The sequence below is a fragment of the Myotis davidii genome, unplaced genomic scaffold (assembly GCF_000327345.1).
Source record: "Myotis davidii unplaced genomic scaffold, ASM32734v1 scaffold458, whole genome shotgun sequence".
NCBI lineage: Eukaryota > Metazoa > Chordata > Mammalia > Chiroptera > Vespertilionidae > Myotis > Myotis davidii.
The window spans coordinates 3,200,392-3,225,710 of record NW_006289819.1 but is presented as its reverse complement, the minus strand read 5'-3'; the positions used below and the strand labels follow the sequence as shown (position 1 = coordinate 3,225,710).

At 52.1% G+C, this 25,319-nt stretch overlaps 3 protein-coding genes across 6 annotated transcripts in view; all 3 read right to left on the bottom strand.

Annotated features, from left to right (window-relative positions):
* The window catches only part of ATP6V0B (ATPase, H+ transporting, lysosomal 21kDa, V0 subunit b), a 19,830-nt gene extending 12,453 nt beyond the window's left edge, over window positions 1-7,377 (bottom strand). Inside the window, exon 1 of the mRNA XM_006762625.2 lies at window positions 7,362-7,377. Coding sequence (XP_006762688.2) covers window positions 7,362-7,365 — 4 coding nt within the window. The 5' untranslated portion in view covers window positions 7,366-7,377. The remainder of the gene's footprint in view (window positions 1-7,361) is intronic.
* DPH2 (DPH2 homolog) lies at window positions 16-3,167 on the bottom strand. Of its 2 annotated transcripts, XM_006762626.2 has the most exons (6): window positions 2,658-3,167; window positions 2,322-2,434; window positions 1,867-2,090; window positions 984-1,667; window positions 723-899; window positions 16-644 (listed from the first exon to the last, which is right to left on the bottom strand). In XM_006762626.2, the coding sequence occupies exons 1-6, from the start codon at window positions 2,802-2,804 to the stop codon at window positions 520-522; spliced, it is 1,470 nt and encodes a 489-aa protein (XP_006762689.1). In that variant the 5' UTR covers window positions 2,805-3,167; the 3' UTR covers window positions 16-519. The 2 variants fall into 2 exon arrangements, with proteins under 2 accessions (XP_006762689.1, XP_015418679.1); XM_015563193.1 differs by lacking the exons at window positions 1,867-2,090; window positions 2,658-3,167 and having other exon boundaries at window positions 2,322-2,400.
* On the bottom strand, window positions 5,165-25,319 carry IPO13 (importin 13). Of its 3 annotated transcripts, XM_006762624.2 has the most exons (20): window positions 24,626-25,319; window positions 22,160-22,896; window positions 16,984-17,124; window positions 16,744-16,885; window positions 16,471-16,637; window positions 16,141-16,261; window positions 15,907-16,054; window positions 15,118-15,299; window positions 15,009-15,035; window positions 14,704-14,838; window positions 14,383-14,526; window positions 12,948-13,028; window positions 12,018-12,155; window positions 11,748-11,844; window positions 8,594-8,646; window positions 6,226-6,292; window positions 6,080-6,138; window positions 5,884-5,973; window positions 5,425-5,606; window positions 5,165-5,331 (listed from the first exon to the last, which is right to left on the bottom strand). In XM_006762624.2, the coding sequence occupies exons 1-20, from the start codon at window positions 24,707-24,709 to the stop codon at window positions 5,235-5,237; spliced, it is 2,892 nt and encodes a 963-aa protein (XP_006762687.1). In that variant the 5' UTR covers window positions 24,710-25,319; the 3' UTR covers window positions 5,165-5,234. The 3 variants fall into 3 exon arrangements, 2 of the variants coding, with proteins under 2 accessions (XP_006762687.1, XP_015418678.1); XR_001513658.1 differs by lacking the exons at window positions 5,165-5,331; window positions 5,425-5,606; window positions 5,884-5,973; window positions 6,080-6,138; window positions 6,226-6,292 and adding exons at window positions 6,310-7,647; window positions 7,744-8,477 and having other exon boundaries at window positions 24,626-25,313; XM_015563192.1 differs by lacking the exons at window positions 5,165-5,331; window positions 5,425-5,606; window positions 5,884-5,973; window positions 6,080-6,138; window positions 6,226-6,292 and adding an exon at window positions 6,309-8,477 and having other exon boundaries at window positions 24,626-25,313.

Sequence of the window (25,319 nt, the reverse complement as noted above, 5' to 3'; positions counted from 1 at the left end):
TCCTTCTGTCCTCACATCAGCAGACAGAGGCCTCCTCTCCTGTGGAGCCTTTATGGGGGTCTGGGCACCTTTGGGAGCCTAAGCCCGAGGCTTGGTTTAAGCCTTGCCTTGGCCTTTGGCCAGGAGTACCCGAGACCCTTAGTGACGGGGACACAAGCACATTTCCCAAGTTTGGGGTGAACGATGTAGACAAGGTGACTGAGCTTGCAGCTGCCCCTGTGGGATCTCAGCTTGACTCCCTTGGGCTTTACGAAGGCCTTGGCAGCCCTGGCACGTGTGCTCATGGCATGAGTGTTGTTGACGTGCCTCTTCTTGTTGTGCTTTTTGGCAAAGCGTGTGTTTCTCAGGAACTTTGGATCTATTTCCTTCCTGATGCCTTTTCTGTGCCATTTTCGGAACTGGCTGTGCATGGTGTGGTTCCTGGGCTTGGCCATATCTGCACAGAAGCCTGCAGCACCTGGGACCGGAAGAGTCAGCAGCGATCCTTAAGTTCATCTGTGTCTCCGGCCCCACAGGGTATCAGCTGCTTCCCTCATCCTCATAGGCGATGGCAATTCCTCGTCTTCCGCTTACGACTCCTGTCACTGGTGTCTGACCCAGCTGAGGCTGCAGCCCTTGCCAGCTCCGAGAACTAAGGAACGAGGCTGCAGAGAGAGGGGACTGAAGCTGAGTGGGCGGAATCCGGGAGAATTCCGATGGGAGTGGAGACTGGGCACGCTTACCTGCGGGGCTACTCTCAACCAGCTCCAGCTGAGGCCGTGGGGTCAGGGCTGAGCATCCAGGATCATTTGATGGCTTCCAGGCAGGCGGGGGTCGAAGCTCCCCAGTAATGAGTGACACGTCTGGGATGTCCCACAGTTCCGATTCAGGTGGCGGGAGGGGCACGTGGAAGGAAGAGCCTAGGAGGGAAAAAGATGATCCATACTGGCCCCCTGCTCCCAGGCCCCACCTGTTTGCAGCTCAGGCAGTGCCCCACCACTCACCAGGCAACAAGTCTGCGTAGTGTGTGAGGTGGGGAGCCAGGCCTGGAGATGGCCAGGCAGGGTTGCAGGCAGCCTCCAGCTCACATGGTGACAATACAGGCCGGAAGAAGCCACCAGGAGGCTGGGGAGCTAAGGCACCAAGAGGACAGGCCAACAGCACAAAGACATCCACCTCAGGGAAGTTGGCAAGCTTGGGAGGTGTGGGCCGCCCCAGAGCTAGCACATAGCTATGCTTGCCGGCAGCCCGAGTCAGGTTCCGCAAGTGTGCCAGTGCCTCCCGGTGTCGGGCCACGCCCAGCGTGCCCACCAGCAGCCCCACCACGCGAGCGTCTCTGGCCCTCTCTACCAGATATCGTCTACGTGCCCTTAGCCGCCCAGCCCGGGCACCTTCATCACGGGTCCCCCCTGTGTCTGGGCAGCAGGAGGAGAAGGACCGCTCTGGTGCCCAGCCCAAGAGCAGCCGGCTCAGGTCAGGATCAAGGTCAGGGTCAGAGCTGGCCCCAGAGCCTCCCACATAGAAAGCATCATACTCTTCCAGACACCTTTCTGGGGCCAGGGGGAAGCGACGCCCAAAACGCTGCAGGGGTTCAGGCTCTGAATTGAGGGAGCCCGATGGCAGGGGAAGAGCTGGGCTGGCGACAAGCAGGTCCGCGTACCGTGGGCGAAGGAGAGTGGCCAAGGCCTCTGGAAGAAGGAAGCGGTATCAGGGTTGGGGCCTGGCAAAACAAGAGCTCCCCTGTTCCCCCAGAAGACCGAGGGTGACCCAACGGCAAAGGCTGGGGTCAAGCCCATAGTGAGAACTCTCTGGGATGTACTGAAACGGGAAAATGAGGAACAAAATAGCGGACCCCCCCTCCCTGCATGCCCAGGCAAAACCCCTCACCCAGGGCGTGGGCGCAGGCCGGCTCGCTCAGCAGCGCCACAGGGGCGGTGGGGTCCGGGTTCTGGGCCTCGAAGGCTTGGGCGCAGAGCTCCAAGGCCACAGGACGCTGACCGAAGACGAAGGCCACGGGCAGCGGGCGGGCTGGAGGGCTTAAGCAGGCGGGGCCGAAATGCACAAGGGCCTGAGCTCCCGCCTGCTCCGCACCCAGCACATCCACACAGCAGCTGCAGGGGAGATACCAGGGGTGAGAAAGGTTTCACCGGAGAGTTCCTGTCACCAGTGGGAAACGTGTCCGTGAAGAAAACGATGTGATGGAAAGACGCTGTCACTGCGAGGAGGGCAGTCATCAAACATCACCAAAGAGCAACAGAGCCATTGGGGCAGGCACTGTCCTGGAGGGAAAACACCACAAACCCTGGGTCCCTAGGCCTCCGCCCTGAAGCTCAACGTCACACCTGCCATAGGCTGTGTCCCCCAGAACGAACATTTTCGACCCGGTGGCCTCCTCCAGTCGTGCAGCCACAACCCCAGCATCTCCCAGCAGTTGGTCGGGGAACTGCAAGGCCACCTGTAAGCATAAACCGTGGCTTCAGAAACGGCCTCTCCTCCACCGAGGGTCGTCTCTTCAAGGAAAACATTCCGGGAGTCCCCACCCACCCAACCTTCAAAGCTTCTCGTCCCAGAGAAGCACCTCACCCCCCTCCCCTTCCATCCGCATAAAATTACCCCGAGACCCCATCCTATGGGCGACCCATCCGAGAGGTGAGCCATCCTCCCCAACCTGCCCTCACCCGCTGGCACGCCAGGTCACGGACAAACCCGACGACTCGCTGCAGCTCGTACACTCGGTCCAGGTCCGCGAGAGGCGTGAGCAGCCCGGCGGCCCCCGCCTCCCGCTGCAGCGCTGCCTCAGCGGAGCTGCTGAATGTAGACTCCATGAGGTACAGCTTAGGTGGCGGGAAGCAGCGGGGATCCCTCGGCCTCCACGTCCTCAATGGGTCAGTCCTTTGATGAGCGCGGGGAGCTTGGGACTCAGGCCGCCAGCAGTGGAACAGCTAATCGCGCGTCCAAAACTCCCGTTCCTCGCTACACACGACCCAACCGGAGATTACTTCCGGGTCTCGAGGAGGGGCTGATAGCAATTTACCAATCTCAAACCAGCACGGCTCCGGCTCTCCAATCGTCGCCTACCAAACCGCGCATCGGCCTCACAGCACAAGGCCAACCGGAAGTACTTCCGGGGGAGATGCGGAGCCTTGTGGGTATTGTAGTTCCTTTAGCCCTCCTCGCCAGCCGAAGGGAGTTTTCTGGTTCAGCCCACTGCCCACTCTCAGAAATACCCATTCCCTGAAAATAATTACTCCAGTTTGAGCAACTCCAACTTCTCCAAGGCTGTCTCCTAACCTGCAGAATGGGGCTTGTAGCAATAGTACTTCTAATAGGATTGTTGGGAACCTAAACAACTTAGACACAAAACCTTACAAGTAGTCCTTTGCATATTACTGAAAGCATTGCTATTACCCGCAGTCGGTCAGGTAGGCAAACATTGAGTATTACTGTTCACCAGGCACTATACATCCTCAGAGTTTACAGTTTCTAGAGTAAGAATTGTCCCATTTTATAGGTCAGGAGGCTGAGATTCAAAGAAGCTGTCTGTCTAATAAGACACAGCAAGTCAGTGGCACAATCTATCAAACCTAGGTCTGATTTCAGAAGCTGGGCTTTTGACTTCTCATTCTCCTAGCTCATGTGCTACACTGGCCATGGGGGAGGGGCAGAAAAGGAGGAAGAAGCACTGGTTAGTTAGCATGTAGTAGGAGAAGAGAATTGAGAAATCAAGAGTAAGGTGAGACTCAAGCAGGGGCAGTGGGACAGAGTGGCCTCAGGGGATGGCACATGAAAGGCTGGCATGGGAAGAGATGAATTGAGGATGAAGAATGGACACAGAATTTTTGCAAAAGTTGGGAAAAGAACAGGGGAAGGAATATAAAAGTAATCAGTTCTATCATCTCTAAGGAGACGCAGGTTCACTTCAGGGTGGGGAGAACCCAGGCCCATTCTCAGATCTCACTGAGGAGAAGGCTGGCGTGCCTGAGAGGCAGTCCAGATGTAACTGTGACTGAGGAGACAGAAAGGAAGGGGACCCTGCAAAGGAAGAGCAAGTGACAGGAGCTGTCCCTGGTGCTGACCAAGCCCTGACCATCGAGTTGGGGACTTAGGAGTATACAGACAACATTAGGTCCTGCCTTCCTCTTCCTCTGGGGTCTGCAATGCCTCCTCCCACACATACTCAGTTCCACTTTCTATACCTCTCACCAACCATGTACAAGTTTGGGTGCCTCTATAACCCCACGCCAGAAACCCATCCTGAAACTCAAAGCCACTCTCCAATTCTTCCCTCCCAACTAGACCCAGCCTAAGTCCCAAGTCCTCTACCTCAGAAGCCTCCCATTTATATCAGAAATAAAACTTCCTGCCCAGCCAGCATGGTTGAGTGGTTGAGCAACAATCTATGAACTAAGAGGTCACGGTCAGGGCACATGCCTGGGTTGCAGGCTCAATCCCCAGTGGGGGGCATGCAGGAGGCAGCTGATCAATGATTCTCTCTGATCACTGATGTTTCTATCTCCCTCTCCCTCTCCCTTCCTTTCTGAAATCAATAAAAAAAATTTTTTTTTAAAGAAATAGCCGGCTGGTGTGGCTCAGTGGTTGAGCATTGACTCATGAAACAAGAGGTTACGGTTCAATTCCTGGTCAGGGCACATGCCCAGGTTGAGGGCTTGATCCCCAGGAGGTATACAGGAGGCAGCTGATCAATGATTGATGATGTTTCTCTCTTACTGATGTTTCTCTCTCTCCCTCTCCTTTCCTCTCTCTCTATAAATCAATAAAAACACTTAAAAATAAAATAAAACTTCCTTCATGCAGCCTTCATGGTCCCATTCTCCCAGCTTAGCATGGTAAGTATAGACTAGATCAGCCTTTGTTTAGACAGAACAAGGCAGAACTAGGGACTCAGTACTCAACACTGTTGATTAAATAAATGTACGCATTCATGAACATGGAACTAATTTAAAGGGGAGAGGGTGCTGATACTACTGTAATCCCCATCCCACCCCAAGAGCAATGGCAACATTCTGAGTAGCTCTGGCAGTCTCTCTTCCACCCTAGGAGCTAGAGGTTGGCTCTACCAGTCCCTATCAAGGCCCGGGTCCAAGCATCCTCCCATCCTCATCCCAGGCCTTCTGGGTCATCCAGTTAGGTGGCGGTGGCAGTAGAAAGGAAGCAGAGACAATGGTGCAGTGAGGGTCCAGGTTTACTCCTTGGGGATAGGGAGGAGTGAGGAGTGGGTGGGACGGGAACGCCCCTCAGTAGTCGGCTGTGTAATCTGTGCCATGTAGTCCCCTGCACAACAGTGTGAACTCCTTCACCATCTCCTTTACCCGCCTCTTGTTCACTCGCTCACTGAAGGAGAGAAGGGAGACCAGGTTAGCACCATCCACCACTACTTCATCTTCTCTTTCAGACCTGAGCCCAGGCCCCACCAGCTCTGCTCACCGAAGGATCTGCTGGCTGAAGGTGTCCTTCTGTTCAGGGCTGAGGCGGGCAGAGGGAAAACCAGGTGGCTGCAGGGCCTCCTTGATCCACATGCTGAGGAGGCTGAAGCAGTGTTTGTTCAGAGCAAATAGGATGTCGGCAAAGCAGTCCATGAGGCTGCGGGAGGCTTGGCCCCCAATGGCCTGAGGAAGACGGGTTCTCAGTACCAGGGCCTGTCCTTTCTGCAGCAAGAGCATGCCCCTTCCTCCCACCCCCTCAGACAGTTCCTCTGCCCAACTGCATATGAGAAGTGAGTGCTGCTTTTTGAGAGCCAACTCTGACAACTTTCAGACATTTAAATGAGGAAAAAACAGAATCAGAGAGTTTAGGGAACCAAAGGCTCAAGATTCCCAAAAGGGCAGCTGCCACAGAAACAAGGGCTACCGTACCCACATCAAGCGCCCCCCTGCTCCATCTCACCTCCAGCACTGCTATGAGCAGCATACGGCCATCCTCCTGTACTACCTTTCCCACGGGTTCTACTTCCCCACATCGAGGCAGTAGCTCTGTCTGCAGAGGATAAAGAGGCCTGTCAGCCCAGCTCCTTCAGTATACCACACCTCTACCCTCTGGAGTCCCAGGGGTGGTAGGGGGTCAGGGGCAGCATGGGACTCACAAAGAAGCCACAGGAGGCCTTGACAGTAGGTGCCTCAGGGAACTTGAGGGCCAGCACAGCTGTGGGAGAGGCAGAAGCAGATCAGATAGAGCCTGAGGATCCTCCCAACGGGGCCCCAGGCCCACTTGTCCAACTACCCCACTTACCACACTGGAACACAGCTTTGACATCCAACCGTTCACACAGGAACAAATCTGGCTTCCGCTTCAGAGCCTGCAGGAGGTGGAGCTGGTAAGCCCAGCCCCAGCCAGCTGCAAAGACCACCCCCCCACTCACCTGCCACCCCAGGGCCCAACTTCACACACCACAGGTAGATGCTGTCAAAACCAACTACCCAGCCATCTCTGGGGACACAAACCATCCCAGAGTTCCAGAAGCCAGGAGAGGAGCAGCCAAGGAATGCTGTGTACATGTACGTGTACATGAATGCACAGTGTATATGAGAGAGGTTGGAGGTCGTAAGGCAGATAGCTTGGGTCCCAAGTTACTCCCTGAGCAAACACCTTCCCCTCTCCCCTCCATCAGGGCCAGATTCCTGCAGGCTCAAGTACCAGCAGGGATTTCTCTTGATTCATAGAGGCAGTTTAGGCCCTCTGTATTTATTAACAGAGCAGCAGGAAGAAGAGATGGCAACTGGATGTGGAACACAGTCCAACAGCCTCCTCCCATGTCCTGTCACTCCCCAGACACCCTTTAGATCAGAAAGAGGAAAAATAGGGTAGGAGCCTTGGAGCCATGGCCCTACCTTTCACCCAGGATACCCTGTGTCCAGGGCCATCACAGCCATACCCAGCCCAGGATCCGTGTTGCCATGTGGGGGAATGGATGGAGTACAGGGGGCAGAGAGCCCGCCCCAAGTGGTACCAGGATATGACTGGCACATCCCCAGGTCACAGGAGATGCTCTGCACAGCTCCAGCAGTCATCAAATGCTGCTGTTCCCCAGCAGCCTCCCAAGGCATAACACACAGTCCCCTAACTCTCCAGCCCCTCACATACCTTCCAGTCTGCCATATTCACTCACACGCACCCTCATGGAAACACCCTACTCACCCTCAAACACACTTCCCTTACACACACACACACACTCTCCCACATTTGCAACGCACCCTCACTACATATTCACACACTCAAACCACCACATCCTCAAACCAGCTCCACACCCACACCCTCAATCTACCAATCTTCCAGCACGTGTACTCTCTCAACACATCCATCCACAAATACACAGTCAAACACCCTCACCCACAAAGATACACCCTCACAGATACCCACACATCTATTCATTCAGGCCCAGAACACTCCCTATTCCCCATGCCTTTTACCCTGCCCCCCAAGCAAACTATAAGTTACAAAACAGTAAGAATCGTGCTGCTTTTGCGCACCGTTATATCCTCAGCACCTAGCAGAGTATCAAGCATGTATTACACAATAAATATTTGTGGAATGATTAGTAAAAACCCCCACATTATTTACCTTTACCCACAGGATTCCCCCCAACCTGCAGAAGCCCCCAAACACACAGAACTCCCATATGCTAACCTCACATTCCCACAGCCCAACACATACCTTTTCCAAAACACACATACCCTAATACAGGTCTACCGATACCACAATATATATAACTATCCTCCATAATATACATTCCCACAGCCCAACACATACCTTTTCCAAAACACACATACCCTAATACAGACCTACCGATACCACAATATATATACCTATCCTCCATAATACACATCCCACAGCCCAACATGCACATGCCTCCAACACATATCAACATTCAAAATCCATCAATGCTTAACACACATCAACATAAAACACACACCAACACACATATCTACGTGTCAACTACAAATCCAACATAATACTCATACTACTTACAGCAGTTACATGATTTCTGTTCTCACCAAACCAAACTCAAAACATACAAAGTTCCGACACACTTATACACACATACAACCTAACACAGTCTCACAGTGGAGCCAGCACCCCACCTCCCAGAAGCAGCACAACCTGTCCAGCAGCCCGGCTCTGGGCTCTGGGCTCCATGGAAGCACATTCATCTCAGCCCCTCCCTTCGGAGCCTACCTCTCAAGAGTAGGCTGGAGGCACTGAGGCAGGCAGTTCCCGGCAGGAGCACGGGGACAATGAACCCCAGGCCCTTGAACGTCAGTGCTACTCCTGAACTTCTTGGGCACCCCAGCCACACAGGAGGTGCTGGGCACAGTGACCACCCCCTCCCTTCCCGACCCCCACCAGGCCAGCCCACTGCCTCCCTTCGGGGTCAGCCTCTCCCTGGTCTTTGTAGAAGACTGAGCTAGCTGAGGCAAAGGGGCACTAAAGGAGGATGTTGGGTTGTCAACTTCCACGGAAACAGATGAAGAAACTCTATTCAACTGAACAGAAAAAAAATTTGTCAACAGAAAGCTAAAAATAGGCTTAAATTGAATTTCAACATAAGAGAAAGAGAAAGAGAGAGAACAGAACGTGAATGAATAAAACTAAAACACACCTGTGCCAGGAGTTGCATAAATGAATCAACAATATCAGGATGATCCCTGGGCCCTAAAATATAATAAAGATGGAACTTAAGAAAAAATTATACAAACAGCAACTCAACCTCATATAGTTATGTGGGACTGAGAGCCTGCAGGGAGACAGCGTGGGGGCACATGAGCAGCAGGAAGCAAGATAAAGAAACAAAACATACAAAAACCATGAACTGGGAGAAGCCCAACAGAAAGAGACGGCAAAGTGAAGGACGGGCCTGCCCCAGTTCCCTCCCAAGGGGCCTTCCACCTACTCCCCGCTCCTCTAGGTCAGTCCCCCAAGTTGTCCTGTGGTGCTGGAGCAATGCTGGACTCCACAGAGCTGAAGAAACAGCCCCTGAATTCTTGCTTCGGCTTCTGGCAGTTTGGGGTGGCCCTAAGCTGCTTCCCCATCACTAGCCATCCGACAGGAGGGCAGAGCTGGTTGGTTCTTGGTACCTCCTTTGGAGGCTGAAATGGCCAGGGAACAGAACCTGAGTGGGTACCCCCTCACTTCAATGGCCTTAGTGCTCTTGGTCTGGCCATGGAAGGAAACCTACTGGGTCCACTTAAACCAGAGGGCGCCTTCTTGGGGAGGGCAGTGCCCAATATGCAGTGGGGATGGCCAGGCAACCCATTGGCAGGGCCTAGGGAAGGAGACTGCCTCTTGAGGCCAAAAAATGAAAGTCCCACCCGGCAAAGCCCCTCCACATGGACAAGGCCTCAGCAGAGAGCCAGGCTCAGGCTGAGGACCAGCTCCCACCACCAGCCCACATGACGAAGGGAACCCAGTTGACATGTCGCCCCATGGTGCAGTGGAGGGCAGAGCCTGAGGAAGGGAGGGCAAAACTGGGACAGCATACAGGTGAGGGGACCATCCTGTCCAGCAAGACAACCAACAAGCCCAACAAATAGGATGCTGGACACTATTCTGCCTCCAGTTCTGACAACTGTGGCAAGGACACGGCATGCGCCTGAAGCTCCTGCCCAGGCCACTCCACTCTCAGTTGCAGACACTGCAGGAACACCTGCCTGAGACACCACTAAGGAGCTGTGTGATCTTGCGCAAGCCACAAACACTTGGTTTCCCCACTGTAAAACAGGTAATAATCTCTTCCTTGTTTTCTTCTCCAGGCCACTGATAAAGCCCGCCTCTTTCACATCTGAACCCCGAGTTGCTCAAGTCCTGGAAAGTGAGGCCTGATGGGCCCCATGCATGGGTCACACTGCAGACAATAGGTTTGATATTCAACAGTCGCCCTGCTGGCTTGGGCCAGACAGTGAAGGAGAAAGATTCTGCGGTCAGGGAGCCCGCACCCTCCCTTCTTAACAGTGTCTGGGACCTGCTCCACGCCGGCCTCACTCTGGACACTGGGGATGCAGAGAGAGGAGACCTAGCCTTGTCCTTCAGGGGCTTAGCTTAGGGAGAGGGAGAGTGACAGACGTGAAGGCTGATTATTGAGTGTAACTGGCGCTGTATCAACCGTGTATACATGATGCAGTTCCAGCAGGAAGTTAGATTCAGAGAAGCTTCTGAGGAATGATGCATGGGTAAGGTGTGAAGGAATGAGAGCTCACCCAGTGAAGGGCTTAGGGTACTCCTGAAAGGGAGCAAGGCACAGGGATCAAATGGGACATGATAAGGGAAGAGTCAGGGTGGCTGGACAGCTGGAGGCATGGGGACACTGGCAGGAGAGGACGGTGAGAGGTATGCAGGCGCTACACTGTGTGGGTAGGAATGGGATGAGGGCAATTGGGAGCAATGAAAGGGTTTTAAGCCAGGGAGGGAAAATACTCAGATTTGTGTTTTATAAAGAACATTACAGCCCTAACCATTTGCTCAATGGATAGAGCGTCGGCCTGTGGACTGAAGGGTCCCAGGTTCGATTCCGGTCAAGGGCATGTACCTTGGTTGCGGACACATCCCCAGTCGGGAGTGTGCAAGAGGCAGCTGATCGATGTTTCTCTCTCATCGATGTTTCTGACTCTCTATCCCTCTCCCTTCCTCTCTGTAAAAAATCAATAAAATATATTAAAAAAAAAAAAGAACATTACAGCTGCAGGGTGCAGAATAAATTGGAGAGGAGGGCAGATGCCAGGAAAACCAGTCAGAAAATTGTTGAGGTAATCCGGACACCCTATACGACTTTGGACATGGAGGGTGGGGAGCAGGGGACAGACTGTGGGATAATCAGGAGGCAGGACCACCAAGACTTGTCTCCAGCTAGATAGGAGGAGTGAAAGGAGTAGAGTTGAGGATACCCACATCTGGCCTTCTGGCTCAGCTCTCTCCACACTTTGGACCTACCCAGAGCCCACCACAGCAGAGGACAGTGTCATGTGACCAGACACCAAGGACACAAGCAGAGAGCACTCTGGCTCCAGCTGAGACCCTTGGTGAGCCTCAATCCTGCAACCACGAGTCCAGGCACGATTCATGAGGCTGGTGGAGAGCAGTGAGTTTCATTTCCAGGTTAGAAGCCTGATTAGACAGCAGGGGAAGCTTGGAGCTCCCTTTTGCCAATTCTCTCAGGCTAAGGGCCAGTGAATGGGGACAAGGGGTGGGACCACAGCCATAGGCTTTTGGCCTGGAAGGGAATAAACTTTATGTGTAAAAGCCCCAAGCCAAAGGCCCAAAAGATGCTACTTAATGCCCACAATAATCCTATCAAATATAAGAAATCTCCATTTCACAGATATGGAAACAAAGGCTCTACAAAGGTAAGTGACTTGCCCAAGGTCACACAACTAGTTGGTGGTGATGAGCTTAGAATCTAGGTGTGCCTGATTTCAAAGCCCATGCTCTTTCTACTTTTCATTATATCCCAAAGAAAAGGAGCCAGCCTGGTACCCAAGCCCCTCAGAGCTTCTGGCCCCATCTTTCCCATCATCCAGACTGGCCCTCAGCCCAGCAGGCCAGTAGAAGACATCATTCACTCTCTTATCCACTTCAATCTAAGGTGTCAACTATTTGCAAGGTTGACAATTATGCTGTGCTCAATCCCATAATTTTCCCATCAAGTCCCATGTGCAACTCAGGGGACAGAGGAGAACATAGTGGGCAGCTTTGGCTCCCCAGTCAGGGAAGCAGAGGCAGTGGCAGTGGCGGCAGCAGCAGAGACCTTGGTCAGGACCTACCTTGCTGGAAGAGAGTGAGTGTGACGGAGGTGACGAGCAGGAAGAGGGCCTCGATTGGGGGAAAGTGGGCAGGCTCGTGGGCAAATATGTGGACCAGCTATAACAAAGCAAGAAATGCTGGTCAGCTGAGGCCCTGCAGCCCTGGAATGCAGGTGAGGACCTCTGGCAGGGCAATCATCAACCCACTCCACCCACCTACCCCATCCTGGTCAGACAGATCTCTAATTAGGATGAAATCCAGAAGACTGTTATCCTGATCAGAAGGCCCACCTGTCGAGTGAGGTCAAGAGCAGAGGCCTGGGGGATGGTGCTGTACATCCGACCCAGCATCTCACACAGCTGTGGCACCATGGGGGCAAAGTCATCCAATAGTGTCTTAACAGACTTCTCGAAAATAGCGCACACCGCCTTGGGAGGAAGCAAAGGGGCCCATGAAAGAGAAAAAAATATTGTATTATAATCATCAAATTTGCTAAGACACTAGATCTTAATTATGCTAACTACTAAAAAGAAATGCTAATTATGTGACACAATAGAGGAGCTAATTATGGCTATAATGGCAATTTTATCATGTTACAATATAGAAATGTATCAAATTAATATGTTGTAGACCTTAAATTTACACATTGTTATATGCCATATATATTTCAATTGGAAAAAAAAAAAGAAAAAGAAAAGGGGCCCTGGTCAGCAAGTCACAACAGGCTGGAACAGAATGGAGGCCTGGCACAGAGGAGGCCTGGAAGGGGCCCTTACCTATGAGCCTTGCCTGGCTCTGCGAACCAAGGAAGGTAAGGAAGTCTCCCCCTCACCCTGAAAGGCAGGAGGCAAAAAGGCCCTTTTCAGAGGGGCACAGATGGAACTTTGTAACTCTTCCTACTCACATCTCCACTATTTCCTCTCAGGGAGCAGCAACAGCAACAAAATCCTGAGTTAAAAAGAGACCAAAGGCAGGTCTCTGATGCGAAAGTGGACCCCTGACTGTCACTCAGCCACGTCATAGTCCTTTGGTTGAGCATTTCTTGTGATACTGGGAAGTTCTGAATGCCTTCCCAGAGGATTCCATGTATCTATGGAAAAGGATTTGCCTCCTTTATTTCCTCAAGACCATCGCAGGCTTAAGTGGGGCAGCAATACCTTCCTCCTGCTCCACCTCTGAGAAAAGTCACCATGGGGCAGAGAGCAAGGGTTGGGGCTCACCTCCACCACCTGGGCATCATTCAGCCATTTGCTCAGCACCTTCTGGATAAGCTGGAAGACCTGCTGCAGCACCACTACCACCTGCAGACACAGGAAGAAGATGCCCCCACAACCACTGTCACCCACTGGAGAAGGACCTGGTAGTAGGAAGTAGGCCAGGAGTTCAAATTCAAACCTATTACCCCAGACTGCGTATTGAAGACTCAATGCATGGGACCCTGGCAGAAGGAGTGTTTGCTCAATGCCCTATGAATGAAAAAGGATATTTGAGTACTAGGGATCCTCTTAGAAGAAGCCTCAAATTGTAAAGCAGGGATATTATGAGTGCTTTATAAGATTACTAAATTGTAAGGGGTATCGAGTGGGTGGAGGTGAGGAAGGCATACAGGGAATAAATGGTGATGGGACAAAAAAAAAAGAGGAAAGAGGAAAAAAAAGATTACTAAAACTTTGCAACTTCCTCTCTATTTCTGCTCAGTAAAACTCTTAGTGCCAAAAGCCCACAGGCTTGCCCCAGATAGGCTTAGAGTAGACAGCCCAAGGGATGCATAATACAGGCAGCTTATGCAGGAGCAGAGAGCAGAATGAGGTCCTGGGAGGTGAGGGAAGGCAGGATGATGACTACCATAGAAGGGGCTCTGTGGCAGAGATTTAATCTGGAGCCAAAGGGTAACTGAAACTAGGGTGGGGAGTTGAGCAGAGGGGCCAGGACACTGTGGCTCCCTTCTCTTAAGGAGACACACTAAAGGGGGTACAGGGAACAATGATCAAAGCAGTCCCTCACATTTGTACAAAACTTCACAGTATGCAGAGTACTTTCACTCAAGACCACATCTGCTACCCAACAGTTCTATGAGATGAGCAAGCCAATATTCTGATGTTCACAGTTTTGAGTGAGAAGCTAAGGCTTGCCCCAGATCAAATAGCTTATAGTGGTCACCCAACACCCTGTGCCTGCTCGAGCTTACCACAGCATTTATCACACTGCTTTGTGACAATCTGTTTAATGTATTTCCTCTAGATTGGGAGCAACTCGAAGGTAAAAACTATTACTTGCAGAGCATGTACCGTAAGCATCCTTGGTGCCCACAGGGAACAGTGAATGCTGAAGTAGAAAGGCCCTGGAATTAGGGGTTAAACAGGGGCCCATAATTATTACATCACTTAGGGGTTGAAAGATAATGTCAGTGTCCCTTATGGGGTGGGGGAACCACAATGACATCATCCTAGTTGGGCTGGGGACAAAGACACCACCCACAGGGTGAGATAATGACATCACTCCCCAGAGAGAGGGAGGCAATGATAAGCTCGTTCACAAGACCAAATGCATCATGCCACAAGGGACAATGACAATATTACCCACAGAATTGGAGGTGACAATGACATTCCCACAGGGTTGGGAGGTGGGGGCAATGGCAATGACAACATCACCCACGGGGTTGGGTCCCTGTGGCACTGGCAGCTTCCGGAGCTCAGAGCCTTCATGATCATCCTCATGATGACTGACATCCAGCGTGGTGAAGAGGTTGGAGAGAAGCCCCAAGATGTGGACAATGGCCAGCTTGTTGGAGGGATTAGGCTGTGGGGAGAAGAGAACCAAGTTCTGGATCTTCCAGTCCCAGCTTGGCCCCCTGGCCCAGCCCTGACTGCCACCTCCAACCCTATCCCTCAGCAGCATAGTCTACACAAAGGGTAGCCCCAGAATCCCACCCCTGCTCCTCCCTGGCCACATACACACACACCAGCTCTCACTCACTATCTCCTCTGCCAGCTTCTCCAGCTGCTGGATATAGGGCGAGATGAGTGAGTGCAGGTTCTTAAGGATCTCCTCCACCTGCAGGGCTGACAGCAGGAAGCCCAATGCCTGCATCAGCCACATGCACTGACTTGTCTGTGGGACAGAATATGGAGGGTCAGTCCTGGACACATCTGGTTGTGGATGGGAGAATGACCCAACTGGAAAGCTTCCAAGAACAGAGAGTAAAGAACAAGGCAGAAGATAGGATTTCTGTGGGTTCCTGCAATATTCCCAGGGAGCCCCCTAGAAACTTTTGAGCTCACCTTGTGGATCTGTTTCATTAGCACATCCTAGGGATAAAAAGAAGAAATACTGTATCAGAGCAGTGCAGAGTGTGCCTGAGGCCCAGTTCCTCCCAGGGCCCCTGCATACCTGGGAGACTGCCACGATGTTGGCAGCATAGGGTGGCAGGTCATACTTGCATTCTCGGCAGATCTTTTTGAGGGTGGACACAGAAGAGACAGAGAGCTCAGGATTGCCTAGGGCATGCAGTACAAGGGGAAGAACGCTGTTGATCATGACGGGGTGGTCGGCCAGCCATTCAGACAGAGCTCCTGGAGGAAGAAGGGAGAGAGAGAGGAGAGGATAGTTGAGGCAGACCATGTCCCTGTGAGGCAGGCAGAGCTGCCGGGCAGGGTCAAGTTGCAGCCCCAGTACAGAGCACTGTTCATTCAGAGGACTGAATGGGCAAATATGCATGCACATGATCAAACATGATCCTTAAAGCTGAGAAGCAGGACTAGCCTCACTGAATTGCAGGTCAGTACACTCACTAGGAAGGACCCTTAGATGTGCCAAGACAGTTAGTTGGTTGCAACACCAACTGTGTGTGTGGCCATGTGTATCTCTCATTTTGGATGGGACCCAGGAGGCTGGCTGTAGCTGGGGATGGGTGCCTATGGCTCTAGACCAGGGGTGGGCAAACTTTTTGACTCGAGAGCAACAATGGGTTCTTAAACTGGACCGGAGGGCCGGAACAAAAGCATGGATGGAGTGTTTGTGTGAACTAACATAAACTCAAAGTAAACATCATTACATAAAAGGGTACGGTCTTTTTTTTCAATAGTTTTATTCATTTCAAATGGGCCGGATCCGGCCTGCGGGCCGTAGTTTGGCCACGGCTGCTCTAGAATGTGCTCATGGGTGTGTACCAGGTCTCACCAATGGTGAACATGACGGTATCCGCCAGCTGCACGTTGCTGATGCTGATCCGTGGGATGAGGCCAATGAGCCCAGGCACCACATCAGAATAGTTGACATCAATGGTCTCTGCGATGGATTGGAAGCCATAGAGCAGGGCTTCTGTGTGCTGGGGAAAGAGGGTGCCACTGGCTTGGCCGAAGAGCAGGGTGTGACAGATCTGGGAGGGCTGAGGGAATCAGGCTTGAGGGGTACCTGCCAGGAGTAGGGCTCCTCTGAGCTGGTGAGCAAACGGCCCAGCTTGTCATAGAGGTTGCTGAGCAGCTCGGCCCCCAGCATTTCATAAACATACATGAGCGTGTCTGAGATGTCCACCCTGAGAAGCAGATGAAGACCTTGTACACAGCCTGGATCTTGCCCCCAAGCCCAGGAACCCACCCTGGTAACCTCACAACCATGTAAAAGTACCTAGAAAATAGAGAAAGGAGCCCCAGGATTCAGGAAGCCTGTGCCTGGGCCCCTCCCCTCGTGGCCTTCATTATATCAGGACTCCACTTAGAGCTAGGATTGACCTGCTACCATCACCTGTAAATTCGGAACTGCTCCTTCTCATCTGAGGACCAGAATCCATATTCCTCATCAGGAGGGAACTGGGCCTTGTGCAGAAGCACATCCACCAGCTGGAAGTAGACTGGCCTGTACACTTGCTGGTACACAGCCTGCTTCTCTGCCTCAAAGGACAGAATGTCATCCTGAGAGCCAGGGGAGAGTATTAGCCACCTCACCAGCAGCCACAGAAGCCCATTAGCCACCTTCTTCCATCGTGGCCCCCTCCTACTGGAGGTCACATAGACACACCTGCAGTGTATACCAGAAGGTGAGTGTCAGGGAGCTGGTGGTCTCATTGACAGGATAGTGGCCAGGGATACCCGTGCAGAACATGATCATGTTGACCAGGGCCAGGAAGCTCTGCCAGTGTTCCACTTGGTCAAGCAAGGCCCTTGGAGGAAGGAGATATAGAAGGTCACTCAAGAAGGCGCCATAACCTCCCCTCCTTACAGTGCCCTGCTATCCCACCCCAGCTGCTCCACTCCTCACCGAGAGTGGTTCTCGCCAAGGGCCACAGCAATGCGACAGATGCCATGGGAGGTCTCCATGTCCCCATTCTGCACGGCCTGTCGCAGTTGCTCCTGCAGTCCCAGCACCAGTGGGATGAGTTTCAGGAGTGTGTTCACATACCTGGAGGCATGCGGGGAGGAGACGCATCAGAGCTGTCTGCCCATCCCTCACCAGATTTGAAAGAAAGGTACATTCGCCCAGTTTTCCATTAAAGTCCCCCTCCTCACATCAAATCCAAAGCAAAAGAGAGATCAGGGCCTACATGGCAGCTGCCCATGTTGGGAAGAAGCTTAGGTCAGAGACCTCCAGGAAAACTCTGGAAAGGAAGTATAAGATCAGTATTATGGGTTGAATTGTATCTTCCTATTAGAATTGATGCTGGAATGCATTAAGACGTTGGGGGAGATTGGATAAGTCTTATCCTCTAGTTACTAGTACCTCAGAATGTAATCTTATTTGGAAATAGGGTCAATGCAGACAAGGTCACAGAGTAGGGGGCTCCTAATACGACTGGTGTCCTTATAAGAAGACATCCACGTGAAGACTGAGGCCTCCAGGGAGAATGACATGTGATAACAAAGGCAGAGATGGGAGTTACACAGCTCCTGCCAAGGAACACCAAAGGTTGCCAGCAAACCACCAGAAGCTAGGAGGAGGCAAGGAAGGAATCTCCTATAGGTTTCAGAGGGAGCTGATACCTTGATTTCAGACCTCTAGCCTCTACAAGCGTGAGACAGTAAATTTCTGTTGTTTACCCAGTGTGTGGTACTTTATGACAGTAGGTCTAGGAAACGAACACAGATACTGTTCGGGGAGAATGAACAGGATGGGAGATAGAAGAGTTAACAGGAACCATATTAAAGACTTTAAAAGGCAGCAATAGCTCTACGAGCATCAATCCTCACCTTCCACTTCACCCACTACCAAACCCCAATTCCTATGTAATCTGGTAGCAGTAAGAAGGGAAGGGAAAGCAGATGATGAACTGAGAGAGCTAGGGCAAAATGAATAGGACTTGATGATTAACTGGGTGTGAAGATGGGAAAGATTTAGGGAAAACCCTCAGGTTACTGACTAAACAACCAGGTGGCTAGTAGAACTATAGTCCTGGAGGGGTGGGTGGAGAGGGACAGTACCAAATTTAATGGGAGGCTGAGGGCGGTAAATTCAGTGTTAGGCATGTTGAATCAGAGGTACCTATTGAGATATGCAGGTAGAAGTGTCCAGAGAGTTGGTATAAAAACATGAAACTCAACAGAGAGGTTAGAGCAAGAGACATAGATGTTGGAGTCATCAGAGAAGAGCTGGTAATTGGAGTTATAGGAGTAGATGAGAACTGCTCAGGAAGAAAGTGTTGAATGAGAGAAGACGTCCAGAGAAGCACAATGACCCCTAAAGGAGGGGCAGAGGAAGCACAGTACACAAAAGAGACTGAGAGAAGCTAGCTCCCTCCCACTGGTCTCCTCCCCAGTAGCCTGCTCTGTGGAGACAAGATTAAACAGAGGAAGTGAGTGACACTCTCATCAGGGAATCAGATGCTTGGGACTCCTCTGCTGTCAATCATGCCATCACCATAGCAATCTATGGAGAGGAGGTAGGGAGAAACTGCGTGCCCAGGAGTTCAACATGGACTTGCCCCAAGCAGGTTGTTAGGTAAGTAACCTAATAATCTTAGGGGTAAAATGTGGGCAGAGGCAACCAGTCCAATATGTTGGTCTTCTCCACACCCCCGTTTTGGTGAGATAAGACATCCATACCAGGATATCTCAGACCAGAGACAGCCCCAGAGGGCGCTGCCTAGAGACAGCTGGGATAGCTTGTCTCATGACCCTGACACAGGCTGTACCACCAGACAATGGGCACCTTCAGGCCAGATCTGGCACAAAGAGCAGGGGCAGGGCCAAGGACAAGATCCTCAGAGTTCCCAGCTGCTGAGATGGGGGCAGGAGATAGTGCCTGCCCCCTAGCACTCCCACTGCATTCCAAAGCTGCTCACACCTGCCAAAATTCTTGTATACAATAGGTCCTCAATGAATTTTCTTAATTTCTCTTATCTGAGTTTTATAATAAGATAAATCAAGGACAATATAGCCCAGAAGGACTCAGAGTATTACTCAAGGTCATATAGCAAGTTAGAGATAGGTTCCAGGCTGAGAAAGACCCTTATACTGCTGTAGGTCTGCATCTCTTTCAGGGTCCAACCTGAATTTCCCCAAAGGATCTATACTGATCTCAGCCCATATCTCAAGTCCTTACTGATGGGGGCTTCCAAGAGCCCAATTCACCTTCTCTCCTCCCCCAGTCACCAATGAAAAGCTTTTCCAGAATTAAAAACATATTGGGGCGGGGGGGCATTTCAAAGGAGAGTCAGGCAAGCAGCGGCAGTTGTGGAGGAGAGGGAAAAGGGTGGCAAGTACAAGCGTAGTCAAGGGGAGGGCTGATGTCCGGAAACCTGGGTGAGGCGGTGGCTGGCTGACCCAGAAGTCAAAACCACTGAAGGTGACTTTCTCAAGCCAAAGCTAAGAAACTAAGACCACAACAGCAAGGTCCAAACTCGAACTCCAAGCTGGGTGCAGCCCACCCACTGGGGAAACTCCTGCATAGATTTCTTATCCCTGGGCACCTGTGCCTGAGACTTGTGAGTAGACAGGAAAGCACACCCAAAGCCCCTAAAGTTTGGGGAGGGAGATCAGAGAGGATGTCTTTAGTGCCATGGCTGAGACTGGGTTCAAGTGGGCTGACTGCAGTTCGTTAGCTGGAGCTGCTGGGGCAGGGCTGCTGGGACTCCTTAGCTGCCACTCACACTGAGCTCAGCCCAGACCTGCAATTACAGATCCAGGAGCAGAACTGAAAAGGGGAAGAGTTGCTAAGCAACAAAGGGAACTGCAGCCAATAGGCACTTAGGAGGCTGTGTGCTTTCTCACTGGCTTCTTGCTTGCTCATTGGTTCATAGAATAAGAGGCATCAATTACCTGCCAAAGCCCTAGAGACTGGCTGGGCGGGTAAACCTGGGTGTATCCAAGGACATCCCACATCACCCAGGCACTGGCCCTGGCCAATTCCCCTGACCCAACTGTCTGAGCCCAGCCAGCACTTGAGCTCTGGCTGCCACGGAAGGCCTTGACCTGAGCCTTGCTACCCACCTTAAGTTGAAAACGTGGGAAACCAGGGGAAAGGCATCATAGTAACTGCTCATGCAACAATGATACTAAATACTAGCAAATGCGGTTTCTGGAGTACACAGGAACCATGCTAGACCTTTCACAGACCTCCTCTTATTTAATCCTCATAACAAAATATTCTTTACAGAATACCAGGGACAGGCCCTGTGTACATTATTCTAGTTAAATCACTAAAACTCTGTGAGGTCAGTATGATCACATGCATTTTACTAATGAAGAAAGAGGTTTCCCCAAGGTCTCAGATCTAGTAGATGGACCCTCTGGGATTCAAGCTCAGATGTGATGAAATGCCAAGGCGAGTGCCATTAACCACTCCCCTATGCTGTCTTGTTCAGTGTTATTTCCCCCTCCGATTCTGCCAGGGGTTCCCAAAGTCCCATTTCTGAAATGTTAGTGTCAGGCCTCCAGTCTTCCCCCGGCCAATTCACCTTATTCCAAAAATCTCATCATGCCATTTTCTCTGCTTAAAATCCTTTCATATTTTTACATCATCCTCAGGATGGAAACTGAAATCTTAAACTGACAAGATTAAGGCTGATAAGGTCCTACAGGATCTGGGCCCAGATCTCCTAATAACTGGCCCTTAAACCCTGCTGTCTAATCATACCTTTCATCTGTCTGAAATGTCCTCGCCATATCCATCACCTCCATCTGACTAACTCTTACATAGCCTTCAAAGAATAGCTCAGTTGTCACCTTTTCTGGGCAGCCCTTCACAACCCACAGACTTGGTTCTTACAGCCCCTCTGCTCTCTCCATTAGAGTATTCATCACGTTGACTATACTTGCCCATTCATGTATCTACTAGGTTTTGAGCTCCTGATTTGCAAAAATCAACTCATTTATCTTTATGCTCCTAGTCCTCACTACAGGGCCCAATACACAAACAGGTGCTCAACAAATGTTTGCTGAACACCTTACTACTCTCATTTTCTTCGGAGTCCTTGAATGTGCATGGTGTGTCTGACACAGGTCTTTGCACCTGCTGTTGTTTCTGAAGCTTGTAACATTCCCTACTCCCCCAACCTCTTCCACCCCTTGTCACTTTGGCAGCTCCTACTTTTCATCTGTTCAAAAAATATTGAATGCTACCAAGTGCTGCAGGCACAATATGACCAAATAAAATGACAGAGTGCCTTCCTCACAGAGCTGAGAGACTAATGGGGAGACACACATTAATTTATAATGAAACCATGTTATGGACTAAGAAGGAAAAACACCGGGAGCTCTGAGATAAAATAATAGAAAACACCAAACTTAGTCTTAAAAATCATGAAGAACGTGAAGTTTAAACTGAGACAGAAGTGATGTGTCAAGTACACGTGATGGTTCAGAGCCTGGAAGGAGCATGGGACATTCAAGGAATTGAAAGGACTGTGAGAGTGAAGAAAGCAAGGAGATTGGCATGAGATGAGGCTAGAGATGTCATATTGTGCAGCATCTCTGTGAATCAAATTAAGGATCCTGAACTTTACCCTATGAGCAGTAAGAAGCCACAGAAGGGTTCTGAGCAGAAAGGAAATACTGCATACTCATTTTCAAAAGATCACTCTGGCTGCTGGGTGGACAATGAAGGAAGGAAACAAGAGTAAAAACCAGGGGATTAGCGAGAAAGCTCTACAATAACCTGGGGAGAGGTAATGACAGCTTGAACTAGAGTGGTGGCAGTAGAAATGGAAAAAATAGATTTGTAATACGGTCAGGGGCAGAACAGCCAGAACTTGGCTGAGAGAAAAAAGAGTCAACTATTTTAACTGAATAATTCATTGGATGGTTAGTTGTCTAGTGTCTGTCTGTCTCCCTCTCTGAACCATGGGACAGGAACCATGTCTCGACTGGTTCCTTGCTGTATCTCCAGCACAGGACCATGCATGCAGTAGGCACTCAAACAGTGTTTACTGAACAGATGGATGGATAGATGCATGGATGGCCAAGCAGACTGCCCCACACTGGGAAGGTGGGGACCAGCTCACCTCTGGGCATCAGGCTGTGAGATGGCATTGACAATGGCCTCCACACTGCTGTCAAAGAGCTCCGAGTCCTGCAGAGCAGCGAAGGCGGCCTGAATGAGAGCCTCACAGTCCTGCAACGGCACCTCCAGCTGCACCCAGCTGGAAAAGCACTTGAGTACCTTCTGACGCACACAGCTGGGTGAGCTGGGCTGCTGCAGCAGCTGCTCCAGCAATGGGAAGACAGCCCCACACTCCACGGCCAGGCTGGCCCGCACCAGGCCTTTGCGATACTGGGGCAGGCGGCTGGTCTGAAATTCCTCAGGCAGCACTGTCAGCAGCTCCAGCAGAGCCAGGCAGCGACCCTGGCCATCCACCGGTGAGTCCTCAGCCTGGAAGAGTCGTACCATATCTGCCACAGCACATGGCCAAGCGTCAGGCATCATGCTGAGAGCTAACGAGGCCAGCGCCACACACAGCCGAGTCAGCACAATCTTGGAACCACTGGCGAAGCGAGTGATCTGAGTGAAGAGCTGCGCCTTTAGACTTTCATATTGGTCAGTGGGGATGTCACTCCAGTAGCGAGAGATCTTGATGTGCAGGGCACTGGCCCCAAAGTACTGGATCTCAGGCACCTTGTCAGGCTGTAGTAACTGCCAGCTGAAGTGCCAGGCCTGTGGGGAGACCTGGGCCTGCATCAGCCACTTCTGAGCCAGGTTCTTGTTCTCAATGTTGGGGTCGTAGTAGAGCTGGTGCAGCGCCTGCGGGACAGCACAGGATTGAGCAGGTGCTGGCCACTCTGGATCCTGCCAGAGCCCAGAAAACAGGGTTTGATTTGGTCCCGCAATACCGCTCTCTCTTTCTGATTTGGGGGGGCTGAGCAGAAAGGGAGAGCTCAGGGCTCTGCAGTTTCCTGGGCCCAGGATCCTGCCGATATTTTGAGAACCTGAATTTTCTTCATGCTCTACTATAACCTCTTCTCCTTATAGCAAAACGTTATGGATTCAAAGAGTGAACCTCCACAGGATAGCGCGCTCACACACACACACACACACACACACACACACACACAAAGGGGAGGCTGAGCTCATCAAAGGGGAGGCATGTGAGGTAAAGGGCAAGGCCCAGGTGGAAGGAATGGCTCCACAGGGATGAAGCTAAGCCTGAGAAGAACATGAAACAGCCTGAGGGGCCCTGACCCTCCCAGGCACAGCTGTTCCAATCAACTCCAAAAGCTCCATTTAGCTCCCCCAGGATCATCCCTAGGTCACTCCAGATGCTGGCACCACAGCCAGTGTGAAATCTGAGAAGGACTAAGACTTTGCCAGGCAGCCCTTGTGCAGAAACAAAGTGGAGAAGGGGATGAGAAAAGCCCTCATAGAGCGCCTGGAAGAGCCACAGAACTGGTCCAGAGAAGTCTTAGCCTGCTGCCTTGGCAAGTGCCCAGCCTGGAATTCTCAACTAGCTGAATCCCCAGGGTCCCCATTCCATTGGGACTTCACACAGCAAGAAAATAGAGGTTTATCTCCCTGGTAGCACACGGAACAGTGCAGCACCATGCCAACACTGCCCAGCCCCATGGGGTGGAAGAGTGAGACCAGGCCTCAGGCGGCCTCAGCAGTCTCCATCCAAGTAGGCTTAGCCCTATCTGTCCCTCTGACCACCAGTTATAGCCACCGTTGCTGTTTGGCTGCTCCAGGAGGCAGAGAACAGAAGCCGAAGGGATGCATCCTCACCATTGGGTATGGCAACAGGGCTCCAGAGTAACAAATGAGCATCTGCAGCTATTCCTCATTTCTCATCAAGGCAGCCCTACCTCCCCATTAATCCTGGGGGATGGAGGAGGTCATTCTGCATTCCAGGCCTCTGTGGGCGAACCCAGAAGAGAACCAGAGAAGCAGTGTCCAAAAGAGATGGACTGGGCAGTCTGGGAGGGCGCTGGCAGGAAGCTCGATGGGCAGGTGGGTAGAAAAGAACCCCGAGGCTGCCAGCAGAACCAGGCCCCTGGGACCCAGCGCAAAACAAAGGGGGCCAGCCTTCGTCCAATCAAGGAAGGACCCTTCTCCAAGAGAGACTGAGAACATAACCCAGACTGTTTTAGTCCCCGGTTATTTTCTGAGCCCCTGGCTCAACAAAGAGGGTCCAGGACGGCTCAGCATCGGCATGGTTCCTGGGGACTGAGCCGCAGGTCTCCTGGGTTCCTGGGTTCCCACTGCACTGGAGCTGGAGAAGAGCCAACCTGGCTGCAGGTCTAAGCCAACAGACCCCCCCGAGTATGTCTCCACAGAGGACCCATGTCTGAGGAAAGCCACATACAGCCCCTTACGACACTGTAACACTGCTGTCCTGCCTGCCCGGAGACAGCAAATGCCAGCTGTCCTGGGGGCACCAGCCCAGCGGGCACCCAGCCCAGGCCTAGGCTCTGGCCTTTGCGTCAGTGCCCAGAACTTGTGCTCTGTCACCGGAGTGCCCACCCCGGGGCCCTCATACCTTCTCCACGTTCTCCACAGTGAAGTCCAAGGCTGGTGCTGCTCCAGCCCCTGCAGCCCCCGGCTGCTCCTCCCGCCGGTCCATCTCTGCTCCTCCCCAGCAGGGAGGGGGACCCTGACCTGACTCCTGCCCCAGCCCCTTGGCTGCCGACCCCCTGGCTAGACCCCGGCTTGAGGGCCCAGGGAGTGGTGTGGTGACAGGGGACCCAGGGTGGGCATGGCTGCCGAAGCCTCCCCACCTCGATTGGGGATGGGGGCCTGGCCAGAAACCAAAAGGGGTGGTCTTAGGAGATCTACAGAGCGGGGTGCCGAGGGGGAGCCCTCAGGGAGGAGTTCTCAGGCGGGGGTCCCAGTGGTAGGTCACGGCTCTGTTTCCAGAATCTACGGGGAGGAAGTCATAGGGGAGGGAGGCCTGTGGGGGAAACCGAGCCCCAGCCCGTGAGAGGTCACAGGGTCGATGGCCTGTACCCACAACACCCGCGTCGGAGTGCGCTCCCGGGTCCTACGAGGAGGTCACTGGGGTGGGAGGTCACGAGAGAGAGCCCTTGGCGGGTTACGGAAGGCGTTCCAACGAAGCGCGGGGGTGCAGCATCGACACTCTGGGGCGAAGAGTCCGTAATGTTGAGGGGTGGTGGCAGAGCCCCTCCGCTGGGCCTGGCCCTCACTCTTCTCACCGCCCGGCTCCGGCCCCGCTA